At 42.4% G+C, this 17601-nt stretch overlaps 1 protein-coding gene across 5 annotated transcripts in view; it reads left to right on the top strand.

The window, feature by feature from the left end:
- Window positions 1-17601, top strand: part of celsr1a (cadherin EGF LAG seven-pass G-type receptor 1a) — a 368062-nt gene that overhangs the window by 204302 nt on the left and 146159 nt on the right. For all 5 annotated transcript variants that reach the window (XM_073066355.1, XM_073066354.1, XM_073066352.1 and 2 more), the window contains one exon: window positions 2267-2489. In XM_073066355.1, the coding sequence (XP_072922456.1) occupies window positions 2267-2489 (223 nt within the window). The remainder of the gene's footprint in view (window positions 1-2266; window positions 2490-17601) is intronic.

Below are 17601 nucleotides of genomic sequence, written 5' to 3'. Positions count from 1 at the left end.
CATGGCTGTTCAAAATGAAAAGCCTAATTGATGGTTCCTCTGACGATCCTAATTGGGATGAGGGATATGGTAATTTATCTACTTAAATGCATGTACTCACGTCTAAACCTGTCTCCAACCCCCCACCCACCAAAATAATCACGTTTTGAATATTTTCTTTTCAGTAGCCCCTAAAAGTAAAGTTCAGACACAATGAACAGTGGTGAGGATGACATCATGGGCCTTCCATCCACTCTAAAAATTTGATGAAAATGTTAAAGTGATTTTTGTCACTTACTGGCAAAAGTCCAACAACTCTGTGAATAATTTCCATTCCAAATTTTGCTTGGTACTCCTATTACAAAGAAAGGGCTGTTTCATTGTTAAAATCTATCAAGTAAAAGATTTAGATTCCTAGCCATGAAAATGTTAATTTTATCTGCAATAGTACAGTGTCATTCAATACCACAACCATGGCACGACTTGATTGCTCTTCCAGGAGCTGGAGTCGCAGAAACTGCAGCATGCCAGTGTTTAACCTGTTATAGGAACAAAGTGATCATTGCAACAGCTCTGCTCCTGAGACGAAGGCAAGAGACTTGAATACGAAACTCTGTGTTGGCAATTGAGTGCCTATTAACCCATGTCTTTTAGGAAATGCATTTCAGAAATAAAACTTGCGGCTCTACTGTCTTGGATGGCTACAAAAAATCTAATGGTCTATTTTAAAGACGAGCACAAGACTGTTAGCAATAGTTGCACTGAACACAAGCAGCCTGATTATTATTATACCATTGGTTATTGGAACACACTGTGCCTAAATTGGCTATTGCCTTCGTACACTGAAGAACCAAGGCACCAGAGGTCCTCACCATCAGGGCCACGCTGTCTTCTCGCTGCTGCCATCAGGCAGAAGGTAGAAGAGCCTCAGGACTCACACCGCCCAAGTTCAAGAACAATTCCTACCCCTCAATCATCAGGTTCTTGAACAAAAGGGTTAACTACACTCACGTGCCCATCCATTGAGATGTTCCTACAATCAATTATCTCACTTTAAGGATTCTTTATCTCATTTTCTCATGTTCTCATTATTTGTTGCTATTTATTTATATTTGCATTTGCACAGTTTTTTGTCTTCTGCACTCTATAGATCCTGTTATAGTTACTACTCTATAGACTTGCTGTGTATGCCGGAGGGAAATGAATCACAGGGTTGTATATGGTGACATATATGTACTTTGATAATAAAATTTTCTTTGAGCTAGGACTATATTTTAAAACTACTTTTAGCTATAAAGCATTTCAGAATCAGAGTCAGGTTTATTATCACCGGCATATGCATGAAATTGTTGACTTTGAGGTAACAGTACAATGCAATACATGATAAATACAGAAAACAAACTAAAATAGGTAGTGCATAAACAGAAATATTTTTTTAAAGAAGTAGTGAGGTAGTGCTCATGGGTTCAATGTCCATTTAGAAATTGGATGGCGGGGGGGGAGAAGCTGTTCCTGAATCGCTGAGTGTGTGTCTTCAGGCTCCTGTAACAACGAGAAGAGGGCATGGCCTGGGGATCCTAAACAAAATGAGGGAAGGCTCCAGTTATTTTTATTTACTCCGTTCCCTTTCAGTGATTGTTGTTGCTTCTGCATCTGTCATGCATTCAAGCATTGTTTCCAGACCTCAATCTCCTCGGAATGTTTGACAGAGGTAGTTTCAGCAGACTAGCAACTTAGATTGGTTGTGCCCAGTAACTCAGCAACAGTTCCTTATCCCAGTAGTCCCTACTTGTTGAAAACCATTTTGCTTTAAACTGGCATTGTTTCAGTAAAACCTAAACCTGACCTGGAGCAATCCTGTTCAATTCCAAATATCAATGTAGACAAATTTCGACCGCTTGCAGAATCAAATATCGAGGTAGTTTGAAATGATAGCTTTGTGGTTGATATGTCAAGCGTTCCAGTAGATTTATTGCCATTCTGAAACTTGGAGGCACTCAGTAATGTAATATAACAGTAGTTACAGGAGGGATTAGGTCCATATGTGACACCATGGTGGAGCTGATTTATTTGCCATTAAATACCAATGGCCAAGACATTTATGTAGATGCTACGAATAGCTGGCTGCTTCTACTTTTTTATTCGAAGTGGTGATCTTCAGAAACTGCACTTGTATGAGAAAATCTAGATAACATGGAACCAGAATTTGCAATATTTCGATTGTCTCTGAGAGTAATTTCAGGCATGATATTGAATCATTCATCCTTTGTTCTGTGCTGTGTTTCAGGGGAGCATTGCGAAGTGAGTACCAGGTCCGGCCGCTGTGCACCTGGCGTCTGCAAGAATGGAGGAACCTGCATCAATCTGCTTGTTGGTGGCTTCAGATGTGAATGTCCAGCTGGTGAATATGAGAGGCCATACTGTGAAATTACAACACGAAGCTTCCCCCCACAGTCCTTTGTGACTTTCAAGGGTCTCCGGCAAAGATTCCATTTCACCATCTCCCTCATGTAAGTGATTCAAGGGAAACTCATGCAGTTAAGACTCCCATGAAAAACAGCATGACCTGAGAGTTAATCTTAAATTGGTGTAGGTGCCAAACTTGCAAAAACCTGTAATCAAATTGGCGCTTGGTTATTTTCCAAAATCAGGAATGTTAAAGACAACAAGACTTTCCAACTTGCAACACAGAACTGCAGGCAAGTGACTAATTGTAACAAATACTGAAGATAAGCTATTTATTTTCCCATGGGCTGGTAATTATATGGCAGACTCCCAACAACAACAATGTTAAGTCATTCCTGAATAAATCCATCAATATGGGCTTGTCGATGAGATATTGGTTCTTGTGCTGTATATCTGTGGGAGAGTAACCTGCAAGATGCCAGGTTAAAATGGGTAGAATTTAATTCAGAAAGGATTAAGGTCAAATTTTGTCAGTTTTGAAGTTCAAAGGTCGAAGTAACTATTACTATCAAAGTACATGTATGTCACCATGTACAACAGTGAGATTCAATTTCCTGTGGCATACTCAGCAAGTCTATAGAATACTGTCTATACCAGGATCAAATGAAGATCAGCCAGAGTGCAGAAGACAATAAACTATACAAATGCAAATATAAATAAATAGCAATAAATAACAAGAACATGAGATAAAGAGTCTTTAAAGTGATATCAGTGGTTGTGGGAACACTTTAATGATGGGGCAAGTGAGTGTAGTTATCCCCTTTTATTGAAGAGCCTGATTGCTGAGGGATAGTAACTGTTCTTGAATGTGGTGGTGTGAGTCCTGAAGCTCTTGTATCTTCTACCTGATGGCAGCAGCAAGAAGAGAGCATGGCCTGGGTGGTGGGGATCTCTGATGATGGATGCTGCTTTTCTTTAACAGATTTTCAGGTCGATGTGCTCAATGGTTGGGAGGGCTTTACCTGTGAAGTACTTGGCCAAATCCACTACATTTTGCAGGATTTTCTATTCAAAGGCATTGGTGTCTCCATACCAGGCTGTGATGCAGCCAGTCAGTATACTCTCCACGACACATCGATAGAAGTTTGTCAAAGTTTTAGATGTCATGCCGAATCTCCACAGACTACTCAGGAAGTAGAGGTGCTTCTGTGCTTTCTTTGCAGTTGCACTTATGTTCTGGGTCTAGGACAGGTCCACTGAATAGTAACACCCCGGAATTTAAAGCTGCTAACCCTAACCACCTCTGAACCTCCGATTAGGACTGGCTCATGGACCTCTTACAGAGTTGAGGGTAAGTCTGAACGTGATCTTGTTGAAGATTTCACGTGTCCATTGCCTTGATAGTGGGGCAGATTTCTCGTGGCCTGATGCATATCCTTCTCTCTAAAGGCCCAGCCTGTAACTCACATTCCTCTCTCTAAATATTCCTTTGGTGAAGCTCGTGAAAGTTCCAGCAGGCTCACAAGCTTATCAGTCCGATGGGCAGATAGGACCGCAGCAGACCCTGCTCACAGAATGTATGGTTGACAGCTTCTGATATTAAACACAAGAAGTTCTGCAGACGCTGGAAATCCAAAGCAGTGCACACAAACTGCTGGAGGAACTTATCAGATCAGGCAGCATCGATGTACCTGAATAGCTAGTTGATATTTCGGACCAAGACCCTTCTTCAAGACTGAGAAGGAAGGGGGAAGATGCCCTTGACCTTTACCACCATCCTGACTTCACCTGTCACCTTCCATCTAGTCTCCTTCCCCTCCCTCCCACTTTTTTTATTCTGGCATCCTTCCTCTTCCTTCTCAGTCCTGGGTTTCGCTAGAATCATGGTTGGCAAAACCTAGGAAATGAAGACGCAGTGCATAAAATGCTGACCATAGACTATATAATAGACTATATACTCGCTATTCACTGTGGTATTTACAGTGCTTCACTACAGACTGCATAATGTGAAGTACATACATCATTGCTGAGTGCAGAATATGAGATGCATCACTACTCGCTGTAAGAAAAGATGTGTATCGCTGCACTCTGTAGTTTGCAGAGTCCATCATTAACTCAGATATGAAGTGCTGCATTATTTGCTGTGGAATATAAAGTGCATGAATAAACGTCTCCGGCTTCCAGCCAGGTACAGGTATCGATACTAACCAACATTTCGATGACAAACTGCCTTCTTCAGCTCTAGTCACTACAGCACTGATGAGCCCAGAGGCAGAATGAGTTCTGATGTACTGGCACAATAGGGCCCACTACTGTGCAAATAAGGTGTATGTGTAATACAGGGCAATCTTTTTTTCCCCTCTAGCATTGTGACTAATGTTGTTGTTTTGAGACCTGAGATATTGCTGTGTGACTTTTGTGATACTTTAATTAAAATGGAACAATGGAGATCTTTTAGCTTTGGAGGTACTGGGGAGAACTAAACGAAATTTTGGTACTCCAAAATGCAGTTTGAGAATAAGTGTGGCATTTAACAGGTTTTTTAATTATTATTTTTTCTGAATAGTCCATTCAGGTGTTAACGAATCATGGAAGATTATCTAGTTAAAAGTTAAGATTTCTTGGTGAGTAAAAGTTAATCTATGTATCAAATGTGTGGAGCTGGCTGGACTCTCTTGCAAATGAATGATTTGAGATATTAATTTGTTTGCATAAATATTGAAAAAGATGCTTCTGGGCTTTTGAGGATCAATGAAGATAAAACCATAAGACGTAGGAGCAGAATTAAGCCTTCAGCCCATGACGAATTTATTTTCCCTCTCAACTCCATTCTTCTGCCTTCTTCTCATAATGTTTGATGCCATTACCAATCAAAAATCAATCTATCTCCATGGAGACTTGGTGTAAAGATCCAAAGGTGGGCGAGTGAGTTATTAGGAGATTGTGGAGAAACTACAAAAGCTATAAACAGGTGAAATGAAGATTTTCTGAGCTGTGCGATGGTGAATGATTCATGACTTTATTACAACTTCTACTTGGAGAACAATTACTCAAATATTTGCTGACCTTCGTTGACTGCTGGTCTAGCTTTGTTTAAAATTTAAGATTTTTTTCCCTAGTTTTCAATTGTTCCAAGTGCCTCTCCTCCCCTTCTAACCCTCTCTCACCCTTTCTATGTAATTCTTTCCCTAAACCCACCACTGACCACACTCCCCTTCTGGCTTCTTGTGCATTCATGATTTTCAGAGCTCCACGGTTGACAACTGTGCCTTCAGAGGCTTGTCCTTGAGCTTTGGAATTTTATCCCAGAATATCTCTGCCTCACTACTTCTCTCTTTAAGGTGCTCTCTAAAACCCATGTTCATACTTTTAGTCATTAGCTCAAACGTTCCTTTATGTGGCTTAATATCTAATTTTGCACAAGATGCTATATATAGTGGATTCCAGATAATTGGGACACATTGGGATTAGTGCATTTTGGTCCATTTAAGTGGCTGCCCCAGTTAATCAAAGTTTCACTGAAGTAGTTGAAATGGTATAAAAAAGATAAACTACAATTTAAGCAACACACACAAAATGCTGGTGGAATGCAGCAGGCCAGGCAGCATCTATAGGGAGAAGCACTGTCGACATTTCGGGCCGAGACCCTTCATCAGGACTAACTGAAAGGAAAGATAGTAAGAGATTTGAGAGGGGGAGGGGGAAATGCGAAATGATAGGAGAAGACCGGAGGGGGTGGGGTGAAGCTGAGAGCCGGAAGGGTGATTGGCAAAAGGGATACAGAGCTGGACAAGGGAAAGGATCATGGGACGGGAGGCCTAGGGAGAAAGAAAGGGGGAGGGGAGCACCAGGCAGCGAGAGGAAAAAAAGAGGGGGGGGGGGAACTAAATATGTCAGGGATGGGGTATGAAGGGGAGGAGGGGTATTAACGGAAGTTAGAGAAGTCAGTGTTCATGCCATCAGGTTGGAGGCTACCCAGCAGGTATATAAGGTGTTGTTCCTCCAACCTGAGTGTGGCTTCATCTTGACAGTAGAGGAGGCCATGGATAGACATATCAGAATGGGAATGGGACGTGGAATTAAAATGTGTGGCCACTGGGAGATGCTGCTTTCTCTGGCGGACAGAGCGTAGGTGTTCAGCAAAATGGTCTCCCAGTCTGCGTTGGGTCTCACCAATATATAAAAGGCCACACCGGGAGCACCGGATGTAGTATACCACACCAGCCGACTCACAGGTGAAGTGTCACCTCACCTGGAAGGACTGTCTGGGGCCCTGAATGGTGGTGAGGGAAGAAGTGTAAAGGCAGGTGTAGCACTTGTTCTGCTTGCAAGGATAAGTGCCAGGAGGGAGATTGGTGGGAAGGGATGTGGGGGACGAATGGACAAGGGAGTTGCGTAGGGAGTGATCCCTGCGGAAAGCAGAAAGAGGTCGGGAGAGAAAAATGTGCTTGGTAGTGGGATCCCGTTGGCAGTGGCGTAAGTTACGGAGAAATTGGCTACAATTGGCTACGGTTTCAGTTCTAAATATTCCTGCATTACCTACACAATATCAGCAAAATTCATTTGGGTTGGTTTGGTTGGAGTAGTCAAACTTCTAAGCAAACTGTAGGCTTTTCCACCATTGCACTCAACAACACTGGCACTTGTTTTTTATCAGCTTTATCATTTGTTTCAAAATACACTGCAATTCGCTCAGTATACATCATCCAGTTATTTGTTGTGCAATTGAATTGAGTTACAAATTATGTATTATAATAAAGTACAGAACAAATTAGAACACTACCAGCACTACAGTGCTATTGATCTGTGTATTTGTTCCTAATAGTTATCAACAGAGGAATTCTTCCAGTGTATGCTGTTGTGTTCTTTTGTAAATGAACAAAATTAGCACGGACACCTAGTACAGATAATGGACTGCCTTCATACATTGCTTTCAATGATTACATCATCCAAATCTTCGTTTTCATTGCGGCATTCAAGATGGTTGTCACTATCTTCAAAATCTTCATTGTTCCTAACTTGCTGAAGAGTGAAATAGTCTCATTTTCACTCTCGGCAGTTTCTGGCATTTCCACGCCTGAATGCACGAAACCGCAGTGAGCAAAACAGCACTGAATTGTCTCACTGCTTATTTTTCACCAAGACTCAGTGACAAAAATTATTGCTTTTTGAACACGGGCTATTTAAGAACTGTTCGCTCTAAGCACAGTGTAGTATCTAATGGTCACACAAGTGCACACTGTTGGTGCTAATTAGAAACTGTTCAGCAACAGAGTCCTGTCCCAATTAAGTGGCATAGTGTCCCAAATGAATGAAGGGAATCCTGGTTATTTCTTCAATTTGTTTTTGTTTTTTAAGAGTTGTCCCAAGTAAGCAGCTGCCACAATTAACTAATGACCTTATTAACTGGAATCCACTGCAAGCCATTGCTATTTAGTACCATTTTATTGGATTTTAACTAGGAGAGAAAGGCAGACTCCCATGTGCAACCTAGACATGGTGCATTCCATCCACAGCCAGGATAAGTTTTCTAATTAATGTGGTCAATCAGAGCAATATTTTTCCTTTATTTGGCAGTGGGTAACTATTTGCCATCACTACAGTGCCAAAAGACACATTTGCCAACCACCATATTCATGGCCTTTCCTCACCCCTTCCTCCATCACTGTCATCTCTAACTCAAACTATCCCCAACTGAGGTCCAGCAAACTGCTTCATTTTTCTGACATTTTCTGCTCTGATTTATTCTTTCTGAAGATCTGTAGAATTAAGCTGTTGATGAACTAATCAATGAGAATGTAAAGCTTCGTAAGATATCTACATATATGAAGATTTCCTGGTCTTGATATGCTTGGGCTTATACCATGGAGTTCATTAAGTAATGCACATGCATGTTGAGATCCTAATTTTTTAAAATTCAGAGAAGAATTGGCAGATAAAATATTGCAGGTGATGAACAGAGGTGTAACACCCTGGGAAGGGTTTCACTGCTAACGCAATGGTCTTTCTGTAGAAGCAGTGTTTGGGTTATGGTTAGAGAGAATGGGTGCTTTGGAATGTGAGCCGTGCAATGAAGGGAGTGTGTTTTCGTGCTGTGTGCCTGAGACCGAGGTGATCTGGGTGATGGGGAGAGAAGACGCAGGAGAGGAGGGATCGTAGGAGTGGGCTTGGAGTGGGGCCGGGAGTTGACGAAGCCCGGGGAGTTCGAAGGAGGATCAGTGAAGGGAGAACAGTGAGCTCCAGCTTGTGCACATTAGACTGTTACATTAAAATGGGCCCTTTTCTTTTTGATCTTTTTTACTAACCCTTTAGTCAAATTAAGAATTATAAAGCTAAATCGTTTAATTGTATATGGTGTACTGTCTGTTAATTCATGGTACTGATTTGTAACAGAGTAACAAATCATGTAGCATCCACCCAAACAGGGGGTCTTGGGGGAACTTACACCTCAATCTCATACGTTTGGTGGGGTGAGAGGTTGCCTTTCCTAGATTTACGCAGCCAACAGAACCTGAGGGTCACAGAGGCATACAAAATTAGGAGGGGTGTAGACAGGGTTAATGCAAGCATTGTGGTTGGGTGAAAATACAACTGGAGCTCGTGGGTTTAGGGTGAAAGGTGATATATTAAGGGAGGGATCTTCTGCACTCAGAGGTTGGTGAGAGTGTGGAATGAGCTGCCAGAGGAAGTGATGGATGCAGGTTTGATTTCAACATTTAATAATGGTATAGAGGGCCAGTACAGATCAATGAGCCTAGACATGGTTTGGCTTGAATTAGATGGGCTGAAAGGCCTACCTTTGTATCGTACTGCTCTGTGACTCTAACCACCAGAGACAATTGGCACAGGAGTATCATGGAACAGCAGGGTAGTAGTGTGGTCAACACTATGATATTTCAGCTCGGGGCTCTCTGGAGTTCAGAATTCAGTTTCCGGTTCCGTCTGTAAGGAGTTTGTACTTTCTCCCCATGAACCATGTTGGTTTCCCGCAGGTGTGTGGTTTCCTCCCCCCCGTCCAAACACGTACCATTTAGTAGGTGAATTGGCCATTGTAAACTGTCCTGTGATAAGGCTAATGTTAAACAGGTGAGTTGCTGGGCAGTGCAGCTCGTCGGGCCAGAAGGGCCTGTTATGGGCTGTATCCCTAAATTATTTATCTGTCACACTTAAGAAAAACAGGATGCACTGGAAGACTTCTGTGACTTTGATTAATAATTACACATTATTACGATCTATTAATGCACATATTTGGAAATCAGGTGATTATGACTTATTGCCTGCTAATTGTGATAAGATTGCTGATAGATACATTTGCAAAAAGAAAATCTGTGTTTTTTCTTTTCATTTGAATTTGTATTTCAGTTGTGTACTACTCATTCATTGGTTGGCCGGATTTTAAATGAGAAGCCTGGCACTTTTCCAGGGGAGGCTATAAAATACACAGAATACTGGACAAACTACAATCTACCTTTGATTCTGCCTTGCACCAGAGTTACTTTCATGCACTTTGATGGATTGAGGGGAACCCTTCATAAGATATGAGCAGCTTGATAGAGTCCAAATACCCTTACTCTATGCCTGCTTAATCTTGTCCTATCATTGGAGCTTATAACAAAATCTTGTTAGCGTTACTATGGTAGTTAAACCTGACACCCCAGAGATTCAAAGAAAGAGCAAATAGTTTTGTCTGGATCCATCTATGGGAAACACTGGCAATCCAGATATCAAGGAATTGATGAAAAAGGAAAAGAAGTAAAACGTAGTATTACGACATAATGTGTGGGGTGCTCCAGTGTCCTCCTACAGTCCAAAGACCTTACAGTTGGCAGATTAATTGGTCAATGTATATTGTCCCCTGTTTAGGCTAGGGTTAAATCAGGGATTGCTGGTGGTGTGGCTTGAAGACCCGGAAAGGAACTTTTCTCTATCACTAAATCTCTCTATCGCTGTATTTCTAAATAATAAATAACCATCTGGTAAATATTCTGGTGGGGTATTTAGTCACTCTGTCTTTGTACGTGGATAGTCTTGTAGTGTGGGTGAATTGTTTTTGTCCTAAGATAGGAGATAAGCAGCGGAGTATGAGACCTTTGAAAATGGATTGGAGTCTTTCAATATTCAACTATGTACAGCGAAAATGAAATGCATAAATTTTGGCATTTGCCATAACCCAACATGAAGAAAGCAGTGAAATGTCTGTTTTATATGAAATTCCCATTGGGATTAAAGTCCCTCTCAGCATCACTTCTTAACTTGTTAATTGATTTGGTGAATGTGCAGACTTGCCAAGGAGCACCTAGTGCAGTGTGCTGTAATAAATTATCTACAGGCTCAGCAGCAAAGTGCAATAAATGTTCTAGTAAAGTGGGTCTGTTGTTTACTCTCCTGTTAACTGTTCCCAACTGTGGCTCAAGTTCCATTCTTCCAGTTTAATTAAGTCCTTCCTCACACCACTCACCCCCCCCCCCCGCCCCCCACAACTTTACATCAGCGGTACAGCAGTGGAAACTGCAAGCAGTTTCAGACTTCTGGGAGTGCACGTTACACACAACCTCGCATGGTCCCAGAACACATCCTATGCAGTCAAGATAGATAACCAACACCTCTACTTTTTGAGGAGGATGAAGAGAGCCGGACTTTGCACATCCATTCTACAAATGCGCAGTAGAGAGCATCCTGACAAGCTGCATCATTGCACGGTATGGAAGCTGCACTGTGGTGGGCAGGAAGGCTCTACAACGGGTAGTCAAAACTGCTCAACGCATCACTGGCACCAGCCTACCCGCCATCAACAACATATACAAAGCAAGGTGCTGGAAAAGGGGCAGTAACATCATGAAGGATCCCACCCACTCTACTCAAGGACTGTTTGTCCCACTCCCATCAGGGAGGAGTCTACGTAGCATCCACGCCAGGTCCACCAGACTCAAAAACAGTTACTTCCCCCAACTAGCAAGGCTGATCAACGCCTCCACCTATTAATTCCTCCACTACTTTATTATTTCCCATCATTCACCTTGTGTACATCCTAGTGTCACTTCGTGGATATACAATCAATCTATGTTTATGAACTATCATGTGTTTATTGTATGTTTTTTGTTATTATAATTGTGTTCTTTATCTCTTGTGGATTTTTGTGCTGCATTGGATCCAGAGTAACAATTATTTCCTTCTAATTACACTGGACCCCCTACAGTTTGCCTACCGACACAATAGCCACTGCTCTACATACCGTCCTTATGCATCTGAAGAAGAAGGATGCTTATGTGAGAATGCTGTTCTTGGACTACAGTTCAGCATTCAACACCATAGTTCCATCCAGGCTCAACAGGAAGCTCAGAGAGATCGGTCTTGACCCTGCCTTGCGCAGCTGGATCCTGGATCCTGTCAGATCACCGGCAGGTGGTAAGAGTGGGCTCCGTCACCTCCACCCCTCTGACTCGCAACCCAGAATTCCCCTCAGGGTTGTGTATTACTCCCTGTATACCCATGACTGTGTCGCCACCCACAGTTCCAATCTGTTAATTAAATTTGCCAGTAACAAGGTGGCCTACTGGGAAGAAGTCATCTCTTTGACACAGTGGTGTCAAGAAAACAACCTCTTGCTCATTGTCGCAAAAACAAAGGAGCTGGTTGTGGATTACAGGAGAAATGGAGTCAGGCTAACCCCCTAGTGACATCAATGGATCTGGGATTGAAAGGGTAAACAGCTTTAAGTTCCTCAGCATACACATCACCAAGGATCTTGCGTGGTCTGTACATACTGGCTGTGTGGTGAAAATGGCACAACGGCGCCTCTTTCACCTCAGACAGTGAGGAAGTTTGGTATGGGCCCCCAAATCCTAAGAACTTTCCACATGGGGCACAATTGAGAGCATCCTGACTGGCTGCATCACTGCTTGGTATGGGAACTGTACCTCCCTTAATCGCAGAATTTTGCAGAGAGTGGTGCGGACAGCCCAGCACATCTGTAGTTGTGAACATCCCATGATTCAGGACATTTACAAAGACAGATGTGATAAAGGGCCCGAAGGTTCATTGGGGACCCGAGTCACCCCAACCACAATCTATTCCAGCTGCTACTATCCGGGAAATGGTACCACAGCGTAAAAGCCAGGATCCACAGGCTCTGGGACAGCTTCTTCCAGCAGATCAGACTGATTAACTCCCTCTGACTTGAGTGTATTTCTTTGTTACATTGACTGCTTTATTTATTATAAGCTACTGTGATTGCACATTGTACAATTAGACGGAGACAAAATGTAAAGATTTTTACTCATGTATGTGAAGGCTGTAAGAAATAAAGTCAATTCAATTCAATTGTGTACAGGAAATGATATTAAACAATCTTGAATCCCGCGTATAATTCAGAATTTTGCAGTACGTTTATGTAGTGCAATGCTACGCAATAATTTGTGTACAATATAGTCTGTACAAGGAGGGTTGCTTTGTATAATTCTTAATGCTTTTACAGTTTCTTTCTCCACTTATTCATTTCAACCCATGTGTATCGCCGTTCTGCTCCAGCGATATGCTATTTAATAACTCTTCCTCCTCATCTTAGTTTGGCCTCCTTTGAAATCCAAAACTTTGGGTGAGGAGAACGGGAGTCACCACACGAGTTCCCTTCAATGTAATTTAAGTAACACAGCCCTGAAGGACTAAGGGACAGCAGAAGAGCCCCTGATAGTGACATAGCTATTGAAGTTCATTTTCAGGCTGTGGGTGTTGCTGACTAGGCCAGCAATTTTTGCTCCTCCCAAAATGCCTTTGAGAAATGGCAGTGAGCCGCCACCTTGAACTGCTATGGCCCATCTGGTAAAGATGCTATCAGAGTGCTCTTGGATAGGGAGTTCAAGGATTTGCACCCAGTTATGACAAAGGACCTGTGTTATATTTCCATGCCATGATGTTAGGTATCCATCATCAGAGATCTCCACCACCCAGGTCATGCTCTTGTCTCACTGCTGCCATCAGGTAGAAGGTACAAGAGCCTTGGAACTTGCACAGCCAGGTTTAAGAACAGTTAATACCCATCAACCATGAAGTTTTTGAACAAAAGGGGATAACGACACTTACTTGCCCATCTATTGAGATGTTCCCACAACCAATGATCTCACTTTAAAGACTCTATCTCATTAAGGCATGTTCTTCTTATTTATTGCTATTTATTTATATTTGCATTTGCACAGTTTGTAGTCTTCTGCACTCTGATTGGTCTTTCATTGATCGTTTTATAGTTCCCTTTCTCTAGAGTTGCTGAGAGTCCCCACAGGAAAATAAATCTCAGTGTCGTATATGGTGACATAGATGGACTTTGATAACAACATTTACTTTGAACTTTATGCAGCTTTGAGGGGAACTTGTGTGAGTGGTGTTATACCATGCAGCCACTGTTCTTGTCCTTTGTGTTAGAGGTGCTGTTGAAGTAGCCTGGGTGAATATATTGTTGATGGTACACAGTGCAGTCATTGTGTACTGCTAATGGGGGCAATGAATGTTTCTGTTTAAGAATGAGGTACCAATCAATGAGGGTTGTCGAGTTTCTGGAAAATCATTGGTCCTGTACTCATCCAGGCAAGTAGAAGATTTCCACTTCACCCCTGATTGGTACTTTGCAGACAGTGGAAAGAAGGCAAGCCAATTTTTGCAAGGTGCTACAGAAAGGTGCTGCTGGAGTAGACATTGGCCCTCTATTGCCATAATCTCCATATCCTTCTTTCAGAGAAATCATCTACAATAAGGAGTAATGAATAGTGTGAACTTTCTTTTCAAATGTAACTCCACATAGTGGTGTAACGTTCCCAACTTAAGACTAAGCAGCCAGGCTGTGTCTTCATAAAGCATTTATGAAGTCAAAGGGTGTATTGTAGGCCTAGGTGAATTTGGCATGTCTTCTAGGGGAAATAAAAATCCTTATCAACAAATTTCTCAACTCTCCTTCCCTGAGCGATCTAAATTGTGAATGTACCGCCTGTCTCTGTCAATGATATATTCCTGCTGTGCACGTATTGAGATTGACTGTACCACCTCAGGCTTTTTACAGTTGATTGCTTTTGTTTTATGTTACGTGTATCAGTAAAACACCACTATTATTCCAATCTGTAGAGTTAGCTGTGCGTGGATGACTAACTCATACAACTCCCATGAGGTTGAATAGCATTATGATTTCCTTTTGCACATGGTTCGGTGTCTTCATTTTCTAAGTGTAAAAGTTGTAGATAATACAGCAGGATATAGATTAATGTTGAACATTAAAATTGGTGTTAGCTTGACACTTGGAAATGAATTAACATTAAAACATTGACTTGAAGAAGAGAACTTTATGTTAGCTGCCATCTATTTACCTTTTGAATAGATGCTTCCTTCTATTTTTCATGACATCTTACAAGTGTTCCAGCTGACAGTTTTGGTTTTTCATTGTATTGAGAGATGGGTATCTGGGAAATGGGGTGGGGGGGGGGGTGCTTCGTTGAGCACCTCCATCTGCCAAAAGCACAACTCCCCAGTGGCCAAGCATTTTAATTCCCATTCCCATTCCGGTTCCAACATGTCGGTCCATGGCCACCTCTTCCTTAAGATGAGGCCACCCTCAGGGTGGAGGAGTGGAGGAGCAACACCTTATATTCTCTCTGGGTAGCCTCCAATCTAATGGCATGAATATCGATTTCTCCTTCTGATATATAAAAAAAAATACCCCTCACCCTCCCTCCCTCTTCTACTCCCCACTCTATACCTCTTCTCACCTGGATCCCCCTCCTCCTTCATTTGCTCCTATGTTCCACTCTCTTCTCCAATCAGATCATTTTTTCTCCAGCCCTTTATCTTTCCCATCCACTTGGCAATTACCTTCTCACTATCCTCCTTCTTATTCTGGCACCTTCCCCTCTCCCCAACCCCCAAGTCCTGAAGAAGAGCCTCGGCCCAAGTCATCAACTGTTTATTCATTTCCGTAGATGCTGCCTGAGCTGTTGAGTTTCTCCAACATTTTGTGTGTGTTGCTTTGGATTTCCAGCATCTGCGGAATTAGTCATGTTTATGATTAAATGGGAATCATGGTGCTTAATACATTGGAAATACACTGAATATGTTACATTAAGGAACGCACACAAAGTGCTGGAGGTCAGGCAGCTTCAATGCAGAGGAATAAAGAGTCAACATTTCAGGCTGAAACACTTTACAAGGACAGGAATGGGGACGAAGCCAGAATAAGAAGGAGGGAGGAGGGTAAGGCGTATAATCTAGAAGGTGATAGGTGAAGCCAGATGAAGGGGAGGAAAGGTGGGTGGGGAAGAGGGAATGATATAAGAAGCCGGGTGGTGATCTGTAGAAAAGGTAAGGTGCTGAAGAACAAGGAATCTGAGAGGAGAGGAGAGTGGATCTTGGGGGAAAAGGAGGGATGAGGGGACCCAGAAGTGAGTTGATGGCAGGTGAAGAGTAGTAAAGAGGGAAGCCAGAATGGGGAATTGAGGAAGAGAGAAGTGGGAGTGGGGAGAGAAGCTAGAGAAATCAGTGTTCATGCTGTCAGGCTGGAAGATACCCAGACAAAATATGAGGTGTTGCTCTTCATCCTGAGAATGGCATTAATATGGCAGTAGTGGAGACCATGGACCAACCTGTCAGAATGCAGAATCTCTTGTGCTTATGAACATATTATTTTAATGTTTGTTCTAACCATCTTGTCGTTCCAGGACATATGCTATACTTATTATTTATGTGTTGTTCCAAAGACTCAAACTTGACGTCAAAATTATCAGCACTATAACAGTGTAAACATAATTGAGGTTAATTTACACTGGTAGAACACAACAGGCTAGGCAGCATCTATAGGGAGAAGCGCTGTTGACGTTTCGGGCCGAGACCCTTCGTCAGGACTAACCGACAGTGCTTTCCCCTATAGAGGCTGCCTAGCCTGCTGTGTTCTACCAGCATTTTGTGTGTGTTGTTGTTTGAACTTCCAGCATCTGCAGATTTCCTCGTGTTTGCTCGTTAATTTACACTGCATTGGGTAAGCAATCAATCTGATTTCAGATAGACCTATGTAATTCTGGATTTCTAACAGCAGCTTCACTGTTATAAATTGGGTTATCTAGCTATGGATCATGTCATGTTACTTATGTTCATCCTGTACTTCAGGAAGAAGGTTGGAGATTGAGAGAACTGGTAGGAGATATTGGTTTTGTAAATTTCAGAGCATCCCCTGAGGAAACCTTAGTCTGAGGTTTCTTTTTCTATAGTGCTGTACTGAACTAGGAACAGTCGGGGTATGAAGCAAAATAGTGATAATCTTGGACTAACTTGTACTGGAATGACATGAAAGAAAATTCAGTGACAAGTGAACAGCTCTCCATTTTGTACTCTTCTCCAAGTCAATTTCTAGCACTTGCCAAGCTTCAAGACCCCTGGAGCTGCAGACATCCAAAGGAGTTCTAATTTTCAGACTCCACTTTGAGCCAGTTTAGTTTCCAGGATGTTTTGTAGAGACAAGATGAGTGGTCTTTTGGCCTCAGGGTCAGGGAAGGGGAAATATCAGTTTTGTTTAGCTCATAACATTATAATTGTTGAACAGATTGAACATTTAACTGAGAGACAAGCTTGATAATTTTTTTAAGGGAAGTTCTGAAACCCTAAACTGACCAAGCTCAGACATTGGATGAAGATCTCTCTCTCTCTCTCCCTCTCCCTCTCCCTCTCCCTCTCTCCCCCTCTCCCCCTCTCCCTATCTATCTCTCTCTCTCTCTCTCTCTATATATATGTGTGTGTGTGTGTAGGCCTCCGTTAGTCTCGATAGACCATGGATTTGCACCTTGGAAAGTTTCCAGGGCACAAGCCTGGGCAAGGATTTTTTTTAATGGAAGACCGGTAGTTGCCCAAGTTCCAAGTCTCCCCTCTCCACACCACTGATGTTGTCCAAGGGAAGGGCATTAGGACCCATACAGCTTGGCACCAGTGTCATTGCAGAGCAATGTGTGGTTAAGTGCCTTGCTCAAGGACACAACACACTGCCTTAGCTGAGGCTCGAACTAGCGACCTTCAGATCATTAGACGAACGCCCCCCCCCCCCCCACCCACACACACACACACACACACACACACACACAAAATCAGGTGCACTTGAAAATGGTGTAGGACGTTACTGTGTATTGCCTCTGGAAGGCAATGAATTTTTCTTCATGATGACTTTCCCACATTGTCACCGTCATAATTACTGATATT

This window comes from Hemitrygon akajei, chromosome 14, assembly GCF_048418815.1.
Source record: "Hemitrygon akajei chromosome 14, sHemAka1.3, whole genome shotgun sequence".
Lineage (NCBI taxonomy): Eukaryota > Metazoa > Chordata > Chondrichthyes > Myliobatiformes > Dasyatidae > Hemitrygon > Hemitrygon akajei.
The sequence above is the reverse complement of the archived record's forward strand: the minus strand, read 5'-3'. Positions and strand labels throughout refer to the sequence as shown.